This window comes from Podarcis vaucheri (genome assembly GCF_965113315.1).
Source record: "Podarcis vaucheri genome assembly, chromosome: 4".
NCBI classification, from domain to species: Eukaryota; Metazoa; Chordata; class Lepidosauria; order Squamata; family Lacertidae; genus Podarcis; species Podarcis vaucheri.
Genome location: NC_138762.1, coordinates 82,228,726 through 82,244,253, shown reverse-complemented (window position 1 = coordinate 82,244,253; position 15,528 = coordinate 82,228,726). Strand labels below are relative to the sequence as shown.

The 15,528-nt window shown below is 41.4% G+C and overlaps 1 protein-coding gene across 1 annotated transcript in view; it reads right to left on the bottom strand.

Moving 5' to 3' along the window:
• TUBGCP3 (tubulin gamma complex component 3) overlaps positions 1–12,130 on the bottom strand; it is a 62,035-nt gene extending 49,905 nt beyond the window's left edge. Inside the window, exons 1-2 of the mRNA XM_082218594.1 lie at positions 11,548–12,130; positions 577–684 (exon numbers count right to left, since the gene is read on the bottom strand). Of these exons, the coding sequence (XP_082074720.1) occupies positions 577–684; positions 11,548–11,623 (184 nt within the window). The 5' untranslated portion in view covers positions 11,624–12,130. The remainder of the gene's footprint in view (positions 1–576; positions 685–11,547) is intronic.
• Positions 12,131–15,528: the final 3,398 nt, after the last annotated feature.

Genomic DNA, 15,528 nt, shown 5'->3' with positions numbered 1-15,528 from the left:
GAGCTCCCAGATGCTTTGTTATAATGTAGATGACTATTCATTCTGGCCAGAAGGATGGTGTCATATTTAAGACTAGGCCCGTGATCTAGTTTTTAACAGATGTGTCTTTCGGACATGCTGCTGGGTGTTGTTTTTTAAATAGCTTTGAAAATAGTTTTGTACTAGTTTATATGCTAATGTTTTGTTTGTTCATAAAAATTAGTTTTAGAAGCTTTTATAAGGGATTGTGTGAGAAAACCTTTTCACAATTTTATTATTTACAGGTAGGTAGCCATGTTGGTCTGCCGTAGTCGAAACAAAATAAACAATTTTATTATGGCGCTGCATTTTATTATTGTATTTTATGCTTGTTTTGCTGTTCACTAAGCTTGAGTAGACATAGTCTACAGCATCTTATAAATATTTTAAATAAATAAATATAAAAGCACATATATGCAATGGTGAAAAACAAGGTAATAGTTTATACTAATGAACAGTAAAGTGAACCTGCTCTAATATAAGAGACAAAACCACACAGCATTGAACACCTTATAAAACTTGCTCTGAACACTGTTAAAAAATAATAAATAAGCTTACGTTCTTTTTTAATTTTTTCTGCTACAAGAAATTCATCTCTTTCAACAGTAGGGGCAAAGTTGCTTCCAATGACTCGCACTGCATATTGAAACTGCTGGGCTACATCAGCTGAAATAAAATCACAATTAGTCAACTGTTAATAATAAGAGACTGTGAAAATGCATTTAATTTTATGAGTGGTGCTGTGGTCTAAACCACTGAGCCTAGGGCTTGCTGATCGGAAGGTTGGCGGTTCAAATCCCTGCGACGCGGTGAGCTCCCGTTGCTCGGTCCCTGCTCCTGCCAACCTACCAGTTCGAAAGCACATCAAAGTGCAAGTAGATAAATAGGTACCGCTCCGGTGGGAAGGTATATGGCGTTTCCATGCACTGCTCTGGTTTTGCCAGAAGCGGCTTAGTCATGCTGGCCACATGACCCGGAAAAACTGTCTGCGGACAAACGTCAGCTCCCTCGGCCAGTAAAGCCAGATGAGCACCGCAACCCCAGAGTCGTTTGCGACTGGAACAAATACTGTCAAGGGTCCTTTACCTTTACCTTTAATAATAAGAGACTGTGAAAATGCATTTAATTTTATGAGTTCCATACCTATATACACACACACACATACATGCATATACCCGATACTAATCTGCCATGTGTAATACAGAACCATGAATGTAAAAGTGTCTTCCTGCACAAACAGGATTTTTTGGTGTCTAATACCACAGTTTGCTCAGAAGCAGTCAGCTGAAGTAAGAAACATAGTTTGGATTACTTCAGAAGTTCATTACAGGGTTGTAGAAGCTTCATGTCCATTTATAGGCACCTCCATTAAACACAGGTCATAAAAATCATAGAATTTGAGATCTCGAAAGGATCCCAAGGGTCACCTAGTCTAACCCCCTGCAATATAGGAATCTGAACACATGGTCCCCCATCCAATTTGAAATCATTCCAGACCCTGCTTAGCTTTCCAAATGCACTAGCATTTTATTGCTGAACTACTAGGGGGGGCTTTCAATGACAAAGAATGATAAGTAAATATTCCCTGGCATACACATAATGTCCAGAGGATTATACATTCTGTGATATTCCAGGAAGGGATACATGAGAACACCCAACTATTTCCTCCTAGAAATCTGCCCATGAATCCCACTCTATCATTTGCACATTGCTCTACCCCTAAACATTGTATTTATCCTCACACTATTCCAAAGACTTTTCAGCTGTTTGGCTTTTGCTCTCAATTTGAACATGACTTTAAATAACAGTATTTGCAAGCATTTCTGCCTTTAACAGTACGGGGGAATAAATAAAGCATTAGAAATACTCAGTTTCCAGTTTCACTTACAGTTCGTAAGTTTATTGTTCTAGCCAAAGGCCATGACAAACTCGTAGCAATAGTATTAATAAAATAATATAGAACATACATCCATAATATAAGCAGACATCCATGATGTGAGAGAGAGGAGATACCAGAGACATCAACAAGCTTAGATTTAGCCTGATTAAACCTCTGTATCACCAAAACAATTTATAGTAATTTTATCTAAATCCCTTTTCCTTTCCTTTCTTTCTTTTTTCATCCAATGCATAAACACTCTCTGTGTTACAAAGCTATTACTGTCACACACAAAAAAACAACAACCCTGAACCATTTCTCCTGGGGTATACATGCTTCTGCAACCAAAGGTTTCAGAAAGTGAACTCTTGGGACCCTATAAAAAGAGGCAAGCTAACAGATAATGAGTGATGTCCTCCACCTGAGGCTGACCACAAATACACGGTCTGTGCACGGGACCTTGTTGTAACAGCCATCTAAGACTACATTGGGCATCACTTGGAAACACAGCTCCATAAGAATACATTTCTTACGGAAACTGGTGAGATAACTAGCTCTAAAATGCTCTGTTCATGCGAGTGGATACCAAGGGGAATTTTTTTTGTCTTTCTAATTAGTTGCAGATCCCTTCTGAATTCTATCCAGAAAAGCCAATCCCTTAGCTGACACTTATTTAAGGTCAGTGTAGTGTTCAGTTCTGGATAGGAATAGTAGTCTAAAACATCTTGACAAACTGCTTTCCAGAGTTGGTTTTTACCCAATTCCATATAGCATAGCACAAGAATTTAACATATGTATAACAATTATTTTAATATACCTTAACTGAGCGCAGTCCGCTCAGTCTTAAATTGTTGGCCACCCAAATTCTGTATGAAGAAGAGCTGCTGATATTCCTAATAGCAAAGTACAGCTTCTGAAAAAAATATTCCACAGTTTCTAAAACCTTAATGGAGTTCAAATCAGAACCCTAGATTCATTAGGTATATGTAATAATTTCAAATAAAGAATGTGCTGAATTCCCAATATATATGTAGCAACCATATCACGTCCAGGGTCCCACATGCACCCTTTCAATTGGATGAACCTTGAACAGAATAAAGGCAACACCATCTCAGTGCATGAAATTGCTAGGCCATAAAATTGACCATACAGCTTAGCAAGAGGAAGAAGTAAATATTATTTTAACCTAAGCAATATTTGAGATGAAAAGGCACTCTTTCCTCAAACTGCTTTTTAAAAGTCTCTACCCCTGCCAGAGACTTCATTCCACGTTTGGCTGAACTGGGTCAGCAAAAGAGAAAACTGCTGGGCAGCCTCAATTCCAAAGGCAAATACCTTTGCCAAGTGTAAAGAGAAGAGGCTCTACAAATATAAAGAAATAGACTGCAGTTCCTAATGAGCTGTATATAGGGTGCATGCAAAGGAAGCCTCTTATCTGTCATGGATGCTTTAGTTGAGATTCCTGCATTGCAGGGGGTTGGATTAGACAACCCTCTACAATTCTATGATTCCATTATTCATGTTAACAAAAGGCTAAACAGAGAACTTAGCAAATTAGCATCCATCACTCTCTCTCTCTCTCTCTCTCTCATATAATATGGTGTTCCTTTGTACGCCCCCTAGAAAAGTTGACCTTCAAAACATTATGTTTTCTACTGTGAAAGTCTCATTAAAATGAATGAGACCTTCACCTCTTAAATGTGAAAACAATGAAAGTGGGATATAAATTAAGTGTGATATTGATAAAGATGTGAGATGGAACATAGCCATAGACCTGCCTTTCAAAGCTCATGTGAATGCTGGCAATTTCACAATTGTGCCCTTATTTGAGTACTCTGACAAGATCTCTTAATGAACAGATTTGTGGAATATTCTCCAAAGAATTCAGAACACCAGTAAATAGCATTCTGATTCTCAAAGTGCTGAACGCAAAGAACAAAAGTATCAATAATTTTAAGGAGGCACGTTTTTATTGAGCATGCTTTTATGTAGCTGCTATGAAGTCAGGTTTCCATAATGCTTAGTGGGAATTTTCTTTTATCATCCATTTTTCACAACCTTCTCACCATCTCCACTAATGTATCAGAGGTTTTTCTACTCAGAACTGCAGTGTTCAGCATACATATTTCAAAGCCTAGAAAGAACTCTGAACAAATTCCCTGCGAAAATGTAGACAAACTATTAGCGGCAAGAGGAAATTAAAGACAAAATGATCCAAGAAAAAAAGGAACTGTCACGGCTAGCGCTTTTTAGAAATTTCCCGAAAAGGGAGAGTACAAAATTAAATATGTATGGTTAAATTATGTGGTTTAGTGATTTCCTTCCCACACCTTACAAAACCACTGAAAATAGCTAAGCAAGGTTTGCACTTAAGACCTCAAGTACCATTTGCTGAAAAGACACAAGGAAAGTAAAAACAACAACAGGTCTTTGGAGTCATGAAATCCAATTTCCTGTAGCCTCAAGCATAAATGCCACCATCTTGGCAAAGGATATGGGAGAAGGAAAGTTTAACCTTTCATCAATGGCTGGGGTCAAACATCCCCGAACAACACTGGACAAAATCCATAAAACTTTTGTCTCAATAGCCTTTATTTAAACAAAGGTAGTTCTAATCCAATACAGAGCATAAATTATTGTATTTTTCCGTATAAGACTAGGTTTTTCCCCCTTAAAAATAATGTCAAAAATTAGGGGGCGTCTTATACACAGATACATCTCCCCCATTTTCCTAAATCTGAGTCCCCCAAAATAGGGGGCATCTTATACATGGGGGCGTCTTATAGATGGAAAAATACGGTACCATGTGGCATTTGGGCGGAATGCAGGGGGGGTGTAATTTAGTGGTGGAAATGTTGTTTTAAGGTCAATTTTACTGCCTTGGAATGTCCAAGAAAACCCAAACAACATGCACATAGGGTGCTAGGGCTCAAAGTAGCCACACAAAATGCTCTTTAAGGTTACTCACTAATTGCCATTATCCGCAGGTGCTTAGCCCAGAGCCTGTTGTTTCCATTTCATGTGACAAAATAATACAGAGGATGAAGAAACAGAATTCTGCCCATTTTCATAACAGACAAATCACTCATTTCCCCTTAACATCACAAAAAAATGTGTAGGTGGGGTCAATAACACCCCACAGGTTTACAAAATCATTTTACAAACCTAAAATTTAAAAACATTTTGCCAATTAGACTCTTCCTTGTGACCTAACAAAACTATTTTCATCATAGCTTTTATTTTGTGTGAGGCTTTTTGATGACCTCAATTCCATCTGCAAATGTTTGCAAGCAACCTGGTCTCTCACTTCATCAGTTAGCAACTCTCAGTCAAGAACCTTTAGAGGAGCACATTTCTCTGTTCACAGAAAGATGTTTACAGTATGTGATTAGAGTTGCCCTCGACGCTTCCAGGACACAGCACCACTGGCCTCCTTCTAAAGAATCAATAAAGTCCTCAGATTTGATTACTAGCGTGAGCTCCAAAGTAGCGATGTGAAAGAAAACATTGGCCCTGTGCACAACCAGTAGGAGGTTTACCAGGAATCTCTCACAATGTTAAAACTGAGGAACAATTACTTGCATTTAAAGGAAGATGTCCAAGATGTCCACATTTCCCAGTATGACAAAAGATGTTTCCATAAATGAAGTAACATACAAATCTGAGTTGAAATCTTATGCACACATTCCTGGGGAAAGTTCCCACTGACATGTATGGGATGGCACTGTAGAAGACTCAGCTCATACAACATCAATGCTAACTGCTGAAGTCCCAAACAAATACATGAAGGTAGCCCTTTTTTGTAAATAAGAGTAATTAAAATTAACATAATATTATCCAACATTGCCAAGTTTGCCCACCATGCTTGACATATCATAATAATTATTCTTAGTTTAATTACTCTCAAAAGAAATTACATTTTAAAATAAAAAAGCACAAAATGCTATGTTTTATAGGCCAAGTAAAGCCCTACAGTGTGCAATACTTCAGCCAAATAAAAGAGTTTATAAATAAGGGAAACCACTTTAGTATTTCAAAGGAGCAAAATGATACAAGTTTTATAAACATAAACATCAGACAAATTATTCATTCTAAAAGCTCCCTATTTGTAAAGATATTTGAACTGCATAAGGATAGGCAATTTTCAATCTATCACCTGAGTAACTGCTACTTTTTATACCACAAAGCTATTTTGATTTTAGCAGGTCTCAAGTCTTGGCTCAACTCAGCTCTCTGAAGCTTTTGAATTTGATTTTTTTTTAATCAAATATGCCTTTCTACTTCTGATAAAACGTTCAAGGGAATGAATAAATTTTGTATTGCTCCAGTTTTGTCTTCTGTCACTCTTCCCCTTGTGGCAGGTTATGATTTTTAGACAAAAAGACCTTTCTCCCCTAATCTGAACTCTTTAGACAAGTCAGGCTGCAAGTAACAAGTTATCTTTAAGAAAAGCCTAATTTTATCGCCAGCTTATAGAACACCATGTTCTTCAGAACCTACTGTATTTCCAAAAGTGAGCTAAAAGAACAAAACCTACATGCAATCTAAACATTTCCATATTTACTGTACTTAGGAGTAAGTCACAGTTAATTCAATGCGTCTTACTCCCAAGGATCTGAACAAATAATGGTAGCATTATACTACAATCCTATGCATATTTAAGTTAGTCTCACTTAACACAATGAGTAATACTTATGAGTAAATATGCATGGAATTGTGCTGTCAGGATTTCATTTCTGTCTAGATGCAGAGATTTCCCCCCAGAGGCAAACAACCTACTTCTTGCAAATTCCACAAGTATTTTCATACCCACCTATCTACTTAGCAATTACCAATTACATCTACCTTCAATAAAACAATTCTATAAACAATTATTTGGTGAAATCCACACAAGTTTAACACACCGTCTCTTCTCTAGAGACTTCAGTCTCATAAAATGAGCAGGTGAATTATCCTGTGCAATACTACAATCAAATGGGATGTATGTGGTGTTAGGAGATGGGAGGAGGGCATGTTGCGCTCCATCTGGAGTAGTTTGCCCACCTTGGTCCCCACCCTGAATTTAATTCTCACCTGCGGCTCCCAGAAGCTGTCAGCATGCAACAGCAGCCACACCCCAGGAATGGCTTTGACTGGCCGGCTAAACCAGGTGAGGACAGCCGATAGGTCTTAAGCTCTCTGAGAGTTAGGGACTTTCTCTGCATGTGAAGACAGGCTCTGACAAATTGAGCGCAAAAGAATAATAGTGGGCCCAACAGTCAAGAAGGTGGTTTCTGTACATACAGAAGTCAGAGGCAGGTGCGGCTCGTCAACTTGGGAAGCTAGCCCATCTAGCAGAAGGAAAACTGAATCTCTGCTGCCTTTCAGGCAGTGTTGGGAACTGAGATATGAAAACGAGAAGCTACCGTAAATGGCACCTTAAAGCTAGGTTACGGGCTGTCTAGGCAAACTTTTTTATAACAGGAATACAAGGCTGAAAAGGACTGAACTGCAGCTAAAATATTCTGTTCATTTTTCACATGGTCTAGTCCTTCTCCTGCCTAACCCCCTAACATTCTTAAGAGGGTCTCTTCTACAGTCTTCAGAGAGTAGCTGGAAGTGGGGAGGCAGAAAAAGGTCCTCCTTTCCTTCCACTCTGCAGTTTTAATCTGAAACCTTAGGCGCAGTACTGCACCCAAAACTTAGAAACTGCTCACACTAACAAAATTCCCTGTTGCAAAATGCGCCTAGAACAATGGGAGTTTCAAACACTGCTTCCAGGATACCGTCAGGAGAAGAAAAAGCTAAGCAATAAACCCTACACAAATCCAGAGTGGAGTCCCTAAGGTGGTCAGGTGGCACCTCATTTGCCTCTTTCCAGCAACTCCTGCAGCCAAACTGGTGACAAATGCAGTGCTCTGCTTTCCAGCACCTCCATACATAGTGCCCAGGCCTTCTCCCAGGGGATGTCACTTCAGTGCTGCTAACACAGTGATTTAACTTCACCACTGGAGGCACACACCATTGTCTCTCAAGACAGATGCCAACCAACTACAATCAAGTAAGTTCCTTACTACTGAATCGTGTAGTAGCAGTTTGCACACACCAAAAGAAACCCCAAACTTTTAAAGCACAATAAAGTATGCATCCAAGTCATCTTAACTAATTTTCAAAGAACAAGCAAATATTCATTATGTCTTGTTTGAGACAATGACCATGACTTAGCACAAATCAGCAAATGAGTGGGTTCTCAGAGAGAAGATCGTGGCGATTTTGTTCCTCCTCTGGTCCTGCTGCTGCAAAATGCTGTAAGCTAAGCCATAGCTTGTGGTTTATCTCCCACAACCCACAAGCAGTAATCCATAGACTTGGTTACAGCTTGTGGTTTGTCTGGAAATAAACCATGAGCTCAAATATGACACAATGCTAAGACAAACCATGGCTTAGCTCACAGCAGGGCAGGGCAGCCATACATACAGATTGCTCCAATATCAGAAAAATAATATAACCTGTGTTGGATGGGGTTACACAACACAGGTTCATAGTCTGGGCGTGCTTCTGGCTGTGGCCTTGATATTGACCCTCAGGTAAAAGCCATGGTCAGATGTACGGTATGTTTGCCCAGTTTAGTCTGGTGCTGCAAGACGGCAGACCTAACCACAATGACACATCCAGATCATTCAAAGTCACTTAACATGGTTGCTTTGAAAAGTGTCCAGAAACTTCAATCAGTTCAGAAATCATCAATCAGGTTGTTAATTGGAGTTGGATTACTGAACCCAATTCAAAATGCTAGTGATAACTTTCAGCCTTTCACAAATTGAGACCAAGATAACTAAAGGACCAACTCCTCTTATATGATCTTGCTAGGTCATATAAAGCCAACAGTGGAGGCCCTATATGGGTTATAATAACCCCTGGAACTAGAAATAGGGCTGAATCAAGGCTTTGGAATTTCATCCCAAGAGGTTTGCCTTGCCTCCTTTTTGGTAGCTTAAGTAGATCATAAGATAAGTTAACCTTCATTGTAGGGTGTTTTTTTAAATTCTGCCACGTGGTCTTTAATTATGCTACTTTACCTATTACTTCTTATGAAGTTTACTGTTCCTTCTATTTATCCCCCACTTTAGTTTCCTTTTTAGCTATGTTTATTTTATTTTTAATTGGTGTTTTCAGACTTTTAGCCATCTTGACATCTGCAGAAAACATACCGCAGTTCCATTTTTGTTTTTATAATCTTTGATCCAATACAATTGCTGTATCTTTCAACTGTCCCGTTCATAGGTAACTATTTTCTCACTGCAAACAGATTAACAGGATGTATTATGTAATTCAGTACTACATTTTTTCCCTACCAAATAAGAAAATTTAACCTACACATACAAAAATGCATGTTATGCTCAGAAGCGGATTTTACGTCAGCAGTAACTAACAAATTTAATTATGAAAATATGAGTATCTGGAGAAATACCATAATCATGTATACTTAATCTCTCACAATGATCTATAGGAAGCTGTGCATTCAGTAGCCACTGTACTTTCAAAGTATTTGAAAAGTAGCCTACAAATGGGGATGACTTTTAGCTTTAGAAACAATAATGCATTTCAAACTTTTCCTAAGATTTTCTCATCTGTGTGCTTACTTATGGGATGTTAATCACAACATACCTGCTGTACCTCTTTTTCCATTGCTCAAAAAAAGACTCAACACAGATTTTTTCAAGCAGCATCTCATCAGCTGGGAGATAGCTCTGAAGTTAATCAAGCCTCTTAAGATTTGGAAAAGAACTCAAATGTTTGATGATGCAGAAATCAACCTCTACAGAACCCCAACAGGCGGCTATCTCACCTCTGCGTAAATACTTCTTAACAAAGCAGAGTCTACCACCTTCTGAAGCAGTCTGCCTCACTCTCCAACAGCTTCTACCTGCATAAAGTTCTTCCTAATGTTCAGTCTAAGTTTTTTCTTCGTATTTGGATCCAGTGGTTCAGATCCTAACTTCTAGAGCACGAATAGGCCACACTATTCTCCAGTTGGCCACACTAGCTGGGGCTGATGGTAGTTGCAGTCCTACAATATCTGGAGAGTACCACATTGGCTACTCCTTACCTAGAGCGAGAGAAAACAAGTATGTTCCATCTATGTGACAACCCTTCAAATACTTATGGTGGTCATTACACTGGAACGTAATCATTTCATTTTAAGGCTAATTGTACCTGACTTCAATCTTTCCTCACAGGACTTCGCCTCTAGGCTCCTCTGCATCTGTCGTCATCCTTTGGAGATGTTCTAATTTGTCTATATCCTTCTTAAACCACAATCTCCAGACCTGGAGTTCTGACCAATGCAGCACAGTATTACCAATTACTTCTCATGATCTCGACAGTATGCATCTGCTGATGCAGTCAAAAATTGTATTAGCCTTTGTAGCTGTTAACAGTACACTGCAGTCTCATATTCAGCTTACGCCTACTAAAATGGCTTTAAAAGAGGATTAGAAAGGTTTGTGGATGATAACTCTGTCAATGGCTACTAACCCTGATGGCTATGTTCTACCACCACTGTCAGAGGCAGTGTGCTTCTGAATACCAGATGCTGGGACCCATACCAGGAGAGTGCTGTTGCACTCAGATAGTGATTGAGGGCTTCCCACAGGCATCTGGTTGGCCACTGTGAGAAGAGAATGCTGGCCTTGATGGTTTACTGGCCTGATCCAGCAGGTTAAGAACAGAAGATGAGCAAGTGGATCAGGCCAGTGGCCACGTAGTCCAGCATACCAGGGCAAACTAGGTTCATAGAATCACAGCATTGTAGAGTTGGAAGGGATCCCGAGGGTCATCCAGTCCAACCCCCTGCAACAGGGTCCCGAAACCATACAGGGGGGAGCCTGTTAGCAGTTGTTGGGGTTTTTTAACACACCAATTCATTTCACACCACCTGGTGTCAAGTTGAGTGTCATCCTGTACATGTGGATCTGATTTCTCCGCCACCAAAAAAAACACCCTAAATGCAGAATATTACATTTGTGTATAGCTATTCCACACAATATTCAGTGATCCAGCATCCAGCCTATTCCTCTCAGAGGCTCTACTTAGCTTTTCCACACACACACACACACACACACACCCCGTTGCCTTATTTATATGCACAAAGAAGCTCTGCTGCCCAGGTGGCTGGGCCAAATCTCAGCCAAGTCCACCCAGTGGAGCTGAGGCAGGAAACCTGGAGCCCCCACTTCTAGAACCGACCAGGCACTCTTACAGTAGGACGTCTTGTCTCTCTCTCTCTCTCCGATGCGCATTAATTACTGTTTCGGGCACCTCTTTTCGGCGGGAGGAGGCGAGGCGGTGGCTGGGGAGGGTGTTTTGCAGCCAAGTTATTCCAGGGGGCACGAAGCTGTCCGTCTGCTCAACTCGGCCACCCACGAGAAGCAGCAGCAGCAGAAGCTTTCGCCTGCCTACACCTTATTATGTGGGAAGGCTAGATAGAGCATCCTTCGCTCCACCTGCACAGCTCCCACAGCGGCTCCGCTGACAGAAGGGCAGAAGGAGCCGCTACGCAACACAACACAACACAACACACAAGCCAACACAAACACACGGAGAAGCGACCCGAGCAAGCTCACGACAAGCGGGAAAGGGCTTCTATAGTCTTCGGGGGAGGCAATTACCTTCGCCCTTGCCCAGGATGCGGCAGCACAGGTTCTGCAGCAGGACGTTGGGCGACTTCTGATCCGGGCTCGCCATCCTCTCGCATTGGAGGCAGGAGGGTGGGGAGGAGGACGCGCCCCTCGCCCGCCCTTACCCTCCCCCGAGGGCCGCTTCTCCTCGAGCCTCCCAACTCGGGTGGCTTCCCTGGTCCGCGGCTTAGGGCGCCATTTTAATTAAAAAAAACACGCCGGAGGGAGAAGAGAAGAGGTGGTGGCGGGGGGGGGGAGAGAGAAAGGAAGGGGGGAAATAAAAATTGAGAGAGGAGAAGAAAAAGAAGCAAGCAACGGTTTTCAAACGCGGGCCCCCACAATGCCCCTCGCAGCCCGGACGGTGCAACGCCGAACACCTTCCCTCGCGCCGCCGCTAAGCCGCGGCGAGGAGGTTCCGCGTTGCAAACGGGCCCCTACCAACACAGATAAGAGGCCCTGCCCGGGGCTTAGTTTTTAATATGGGGGGGGGGGAGTGTTTGTGCCTCTTTTATATCTATGTAACCCCCGGCATTTTGCAGCCACGCATTTATTCATGCTCAAGTCAAGGCTGCCAGACGCCAAGGAAACATGGGAGGCGTCCCTCCACCCATAGCCGGGCGTCACTGGCCGCACCGTGGCGTCATCGCTTTTGAAATGATCAGAGCGGGGCGCGCGCGGGGCACGTAAGAAGAAGAAAAAGGCGAGAGTCTGCTTCGACCGCCTCTATGGAGGCTGTGACCTGTATAAACTCTGCTGCTCTCATTGTAATGGAAAACAAAATCTCTCGGATTGTTATAAAAGATGCAGGATGAAATGATTAACAATAGGACCCACAAAGGGGAAGAGATTCCTTGGAATCTTGTTTTTATGTTGTATGTTGGACATGTGTCTGTAAAATTTTAATCTGAAAAACCAAATAAATAATTTTATTTTTAAAGGGAAAACAAAATCGCAAAAATTATAAACTCCTCCTTGCTGCTTCTAGACTGCCACTGTCTTCGGAATGGATTCAGTCACACCCCTTTCAGACGACCTGTTCCTTGAGCATCCACTCAGATGCTCAGGGAGGTTAGATGGTGCTACTTATTGCTAGCAGTAACCCCCCACCACTTCCCATACTGCAGGTTTGATGCGCAAGACTTCCCAATCAGTTACAGTTGCACAACCTGGATTTGCCTGTATGAGGTTGAATCCCACCCGAAAATAGTGACTGCAGAAGTGCCTTTGGAGCTCTGGCAGGGAAACACTTTCCCAAAAGATTGGGCTTTTTGCAATCAGGAAAGTGATATATCTGAAGAAGAAGTGTGCATGCACACGAAAGCTCATACCAAGAACTAACTTAGTTGGTCTTTAAGGTGCTACTGGAAGGAATTTTTTTACCAGAATACTTGCAATTCTTTTATTTTGCTTTTGTGAATTGTTATTTGCAACTACTGTAAGTATATAAGGTGGTCTTATTAAAAATAATGAAAACCATTTTTAAATACAGATAAAAACCATAACAAGAATATGAAACACAGCATTTAAAAATCTACCAGCAGATAATAAAAACTCTCGAACTCTTGAGCAACACCAACAGTACTTTAAAAACAGCTAGTTGGGAGTCTTACCCATCCCAGCCTGTCATTTTGTTTTGCTTTTAAGGTGCTTATTCTGCTTTGCCACCTGCTTTGTTGTATTTACTTACACTTGCTATTCTCACTTCCTACTTCATTCCTACCCTCCTTTATACCTTCTACGTTGTACAAACTTCAACCTGAGCCCTGATAGCTCCTTAAAATTAAAGATAACCCAATAGATGCGTAGGCCTCCATCTCCCTGGCCAGGTGCCCAGAGATGCTTGCAATTTCCAGCTTATTGAGGTGAAGTGTTGTTGAGACACTATTGCAACACACTAATTTATGTGCAGTGGTGGGGCAGAAAGAGAATGAATGCCCAGAGTGGCAGGCGCTTAGCATTCCTATAGACTGGAGACATGAAAGTGCACTCCTCCAGCCTTGCTGCTAACCACCAAACTCCATCCTTCCAAGAAGAAGAAGCACTTGCCAAGTAACTGGGCTGACTTCCAAGAGCTAGTAAGGGTTTGCTTTAATGCATCACTAGGAAATAGAAGAACTACTTTGCTGCCTCCATTGCGTCCTCAAAGAACCATCCAGCAGAGTTGTTTCAGGCAGTCCAGAGGCTGGGCAGACCAGAAGTGGTGGGTGGGCTTCTGGAGTGCATTGCATGAGTAGATTGCAAAGCACTTTGAGGATAAAGTTACTTAGCTCCATAGTGTCTTGTATGCCAAAGTTGTAGCAATTCCTGTTGAGATGTCCAATATAGCACCTTCCCGTATTTTATGGGGTGAGTTTCAGTTTATGTGGATGGGGAACCTTGCAGTGATGCAACCAGCTTCTTGTTCTCTTGATCCCTGTCCATTCTGGCTTCTGAAAACTAGTCCAGGGATGGAGGGAAGTGATTGAGTGAGTCCAGTGTGGGGGTGAACACATGTCTACATAAGTAGTGTTGTTTCTGCTGTCCTTAAACAGGCGGTAGTGCATCCATGTTTGAAGAAGCCAATTATCACAACTACCACCCGGTTGTGAATACCCCCTTCTTGGGAAAGGTGGTAGAGAGTTTCGGCTAAGCAGTTGTAGAAGTTCCTGGAGGATGTGGACTATCTGTATCCACCCTGACCTGTATCAATAATGAGACGGGTAGAATGAGATGGGGCTTCTGTGGCTCCTGATTGGCTGTAGGAGCTTCCTGCAGCCAATCAGAAGCTGCGCTTTGGTTTCCATATAATCCTCATAGAACTCTAACCGAATGGATGCCATTAATTTGATTCTGAATTGATTTTAGAATGTATTTTAATTAATTGACTGTGTGATTTTATGTACACTGTGCTATTTATAATTGTTGTTAGCCACTCTGAGCCCGGATTTGGCCAGGGAGGGCGGGATACAAATAAAAAGTTGTTGTTGTTGTTGTTGTTATACTGTCGTTGTTAACTTGAATGCTCGTAAACAGGGAGTTGCCTGTGGTGCAAGCTCCTGTGGACTGCAGTTCACTTTGTTTGATTCAAGTACTAAACCAATGCATGTGGAAGTGTGTTTTGTTTATTTTAAATAAGCACACTTGCAGTCAAATGTGATCAATATAGAGCAGCCTTGGTTTTAGCTTCTCAACAGCTCAACAAATGCCATACTGAAGTGAATAAAAAACCCCAAACAATGTTTCAGGGGCTCTCCTCAAAGGGAGTGAGAATCTTTCACTACTTCCAAGAGGATCCCTGACTGAGCTGCATTCTTCTCCATTTCACCTGTCTGGACCTTGAACGTAAGTAGCCATCAGGACAGACCGCTGCCACGTGGGAACAAACCCTTCTCTTTGCACTGTAGCACCAAAAACACCCTTCTAGGCAGCCTGTAATTATAACTCTTCAATTTACAATTTTCTTCTTTCTACCTTTCCACTGAAGGTTGTAATTATTATTTGGCCAGCTTATAATTAAAGATGAGTATATTTTCATAAATTTTATAAAAGGCATGTTACATGTGAGGGGGGAAGGTGACTATATGAAGAACAAATGTGACTTTTTTTCAACCATAAATTGCTACTATTAGGAAGCACTACAAAGAGGTGCTAGAATTGTTTATGGCAGGGCTCTGTGAATATGCATAGATGCCACACTAAGCAAAGCACATTTTTGCCCTTAAAAGAATTCTAGGCACTATAGTTTGTTAAGTATTTCTGGGAATTGTAACTCTGTGAAGGGGTGAGCTGCAGTGCTCAGAATTATATGATGGAGAGAATGTGCTTGGAAATGCTTCAAAGGTATCGCGTGTAATTTACTATACTGTGAACACCAGGTGGCAGCACAGAAGTTGTGGAAAACAGCATTTTATTTTTTTTGTTTTTTGCTTTCACTGTTGGGAACCCTGCTCATGGTCTTAAGAGCACTGGCTATGATCAGAGAGAACTAATCCT